Source organism: Armigeres subalbatus, unplaced genomic scaffold (assembly GCF_024139115.2).
Source record: "Armigeres subalbatus isolate Guangzhou_Male unplaced genomic scaffold, GZ_Asu_2 Contig714, whole genome shotgun sequence".
Taxonomy (NCBI): domain Eukaryota; kingdom Metazoa; phylum Arthropoda; class Insecta; order Diptera; family Culicidae; genus Armigeres; species Armigeres subalbatus.
The window spans coordinates 5,177-9,005 of record NW_026943495.1 but is presented as its reverse complement, the minus strand read 5'-3'; the positions used below and the strand labels follow the sequence as shown (position 1 = coordinate 9,005).

General features: G+C 43.0%; 1 protein-coding gene across 1 annotated transcript; it reads right to left on the bottom strand.

The window, feature by feature from the left end:
• Positions 1-4: 4 nt before the first annotated feature.
• LOC134204572 (armadillo repeat-containing protein 8-like) lies at positions 5-1,659 on the bottom strand (the record flags this gene model as incomplete). Its single annotated transcript, XM_062679378.1, has 4 exons — positions 5-61; positions 128-355; positions 419-490; positions 553-1,659. Coding segments are annotated over 4 exons (1,464 nt in total), but the record flags the coding sequence as incomplete, so codon positions are not given.
• Positions 1,660-3,829: the final 2,170 nt, after the last annotated feature.

The window sequence follows — 3,829 nt, the reverse complement described above, 5'->3', positions numbered from 1 at the left end:
GCTGGAATATTCGATCCGTTCCCAGCGTGTCGATGATTTTGGATTTAACTTTTTGTTCAGCCTGTGCGACAGATACAAAACAATGAATGCTTGTATGTATTAGGAAATACACATTTCAATAATATACCTGGAAAGCCATGTTCATCAACGCCCAACTCCCGTTCAGTCGTAACGCTGGATCGCTGTGCTTCGTCAACTCACACAACATTTCCACTGCTCCGGAATCGAGCATTGGTTCTTTGGCAGGGGAAAACTCCAGTAGCAGATTGCATATCGTCGATGTAACCACGGTGAGAAGCTCTAGAGATGGTTCACCTACCAACAGATCCATCAACGGGCGCCACACTGAGTGATCCTGTAAGAAGTCGTACCAAATGGTTGGATTTGAGATATTCACATTTTTCAATCACTTATTTACCTGGAACGTTGTTCTTAGTAGTTGAACTGACCTCGACAGCGAATGCAGACATCGGACGGCAGACAGTCGTACCTTCGGTGAAAATTCATTAGAGTCAAAAAAAAAACGCATTCAAACTATATTCCCGAGCTTACCTCCGGACACGTGTCTTTCAATCCATTTAGCACTTCCTCCATGAGCCCGTCCATTTCTATAATCCGTTTGCGGATGTCCTCATCGTTGGCAGCCAGCGAGGCGAAGCATCGGAATGCTCCCTGTCGTGACAGCGGTGAAGGACACCGGATCAAGTTAGCCAACGAGCAGATCAGATGATTGCTGATAGCGGCTAGCCGCTGCAATTCGGAATCAATTTCGGCCAAATAAGCCAGAGTTTCGGCCGCCGTTGCACGGGTCTCCTCATCGAAGTCCTCCGAGCAGAGCCTTGCTAAACTGGGAAGAGTTTTGTACACGATCCTGTAGTCATCTGCCCGCAGCGATCCGGATCGATGTAGATAAGTTAGACAGCGGCTTGCTGAGAGTTGAATCTGGACGTCGCGGGTTCGCGAAAGAAGCTCGGTGAGAATGTCCAGAATAGATCGTTCCTCGTGACAGGTCATACATACGTTGTCCGATACGTACTTGTTGGTGAAACACATAGCAGCGAGACACTTGAGAGCAGGTACTTGTAGGATCGTGAGATGACTGATCATCAGTCTAACGAGGAATGGAATTACGTTGGCCTGACAGAGATTCTTCTGCTGGTGGGATGAGTGGCAAAGGGGAACGAAGATGTTGGCCACGTACACCTGACACTGGATGGAGCTACCCGGCGAAGCCAGCTGTATCAATCGCACCAGATTGCCTATGTTACAGTGCAATAGTTCAATAGGTGCAAACGGATACTGCAGAATGGTTTTCAGTGCTCCGAGGCAGGTTTCCATGAGGCGTCTGTCGGTACCCGGACTGAGCACAATTCCCAGCAGCACCTGTACCGTCTCGCAGTAGATCAACGAGTGCACCTGAGATTCTGTTCCTTTGGCAAGCGATCCGATGACGATTGCTGCATCCAGGCGCAGGTTCGGATCCTTCGTGTCGTCCCGGAGGAGGGAGATCAAACGGGGCACGATGCCCTGTGAAATAACGGAGCCTTTCTTCTTGTTCGACCCGATGACCGCATTTTTCAAGCACACGATCGCCTCCTGGCACTTGTAGTTGTCCTCCGAATAGAGCTCGTCGATGTACGAACGGGAATGTTCCACGTCCTGGAAGAGATGATGTGATGTTAGTCAAGATGGCATTATTGTAGGCAAAATAAAGTTGTAAACGAAGGTTGACTTTTGAATTCTGAATGTAATCCCGACAATCTATGATGAAACACCTCGATCTCTCTTATTTGTTATTGGCATTGTAGGCTAAATCTTCCGTTTTGGATAGTTAGAGGAAGTGCTTACCGATATCTGCTTATAAGTATCAAACGGCACGTTTGATATAGGCGGAAATTACACCATTTCATAGATGGATGTTTCATTTATGAAATAGAAATTAAAAATTGGCATCAAGTGATGATACTTCGCTGAGAATTAAATATTTATAGTTTTGGACAATGCCAGTGGCGTAGCCACGGGGGTGGTTTTGGACATAATCACCCCCCCCCCCCCAGAGGCAAAATTATAAGAATTTTTTTTTCGAACATTCTCGAATAAAAAAAAATGTTCAGAAAACTCCCCCCAGACCAATTTTCTGGCTACGCCACTGGACAGTGCAACATATTGTGGACATTTTGGAGATCCCCGATTGTTTCTTCAAAGTAGAATTTCTAATTAACCCTCTTCAATTAAGCAGGAGCAAAGTCTTAACTTTCAGTTGGCTTGGCATGCATCAATGAGAAGATTCACTTAAAACATAGTGATGTCACAATGTCGTAGTCACAATTTCGACAAAGTGATGTATATTTTTAAGCGTAACGCATTGTAACGCCCGCCTTCTAGAACAAAATAATTTCTTCGAAATTTCATCTAAATATCGCTATTTTTGCACGGGAAACTAGTGAAATAGTGAAAGTGATGCTGAACAATATTATTTTCCTGAAGCTAATGGAGCAATCAGCAGTGGCATTGTTTTAAGTGCAGAAATCAAGAAAATGTCGCTAAGATTGTCCAAAATGTGTAGGGCTCCAAATTAAGTTGGTTACCCCCTATTCTATTTTGATAATATCATTTTTCTTCAGATCTCTTGCAAATGCATATTTTGTATTTACATGTTTCGTTTTTCTTTCGATTCTTTCGCCTTCCAATTGTCGTATGCAACTTTGATTGTCTTCCATAGTTTTGGTTTGTTTTTTTTTTTTCTTTTCTCCCAATTTATCAAGTAATTTTTGCAGCTATAGCAGTTATTGACGAGCGCCCCAAGAGATTAATTGACCTCCGATAAAGATAATCCTTGTTTGTTTCAAATGCTTTCACCGTTCAAGTATGCCGTTTTTATATCCACATGCTTGACGAGTAGACTTTCACGTGAAGCAATCGTTAAAACAATCCGAAAAGTTGCTTGTGACACAACCGGTGAGAAAACTTCTTCAGTCCAAACCTGTAGCGTTGCGACAAACCCTAGGCCTAGCCTTATAACGAACGAGTACACCATGTTCATATCCAATGTCAATATCCAACGACAACCAACAGCTTCCAAGTGCCGTTCCAATTCTTCATGTATTGCCGCATTCCACTGTGTACGCTCAGGACCGTTTACCGCTTCGGTGTATGAACGTGTGTCATCTTGTAAGTTGACAACAGCACCTGTTAGCTCTCTATGTCGAAATGAATTTGGTGTAACAATGACATCCACATCTTGGTTCAACATATAATCGAATGATTACTCCGCAAGAGATTCGAATTTCTCCAGGGGATTATTATCTTTATCATCAACTGGCTCGTTTTTTTTTGCAACTACTGGGGTTTCATGCTCAATAATGTTGTAGGGCTACATACTTCACGTTTCTTTTCGCTGCTATGAAAAATTTCTCTATTGCATTGCTTAGCTCCAAAAAATCCGCATCTCTGCTTATAGTTAAATTCGACGTTTTTATGTCGACAACCTCCACGCCTTATGATCTAAGGAATATCCAACGCAAGTCAGTTGTTTCGGAACATAAACAAAAACTTGAGATCCAAATACGCGCAAGTGTTTTATGCCAGGCTTTCGTCCGTAACATTTTTAATGAGGAGTAGTGCCAACAGATGTCGACGTAAGTACGTTTTGTTGATATATCTACTGAGTATTATTACGCGTATTCATTGCTTCTGCCCTTCCGTATTCATTGCTTCCCTTCTTGTCATCTCAGAAAGGTATCTATTTTATGTTCAGCAACACCATTGGATTGTGGCGAGAAACTTGTTGTGTATTGTGCTAGAATCCCATCCCATTCTGTTGATAAAA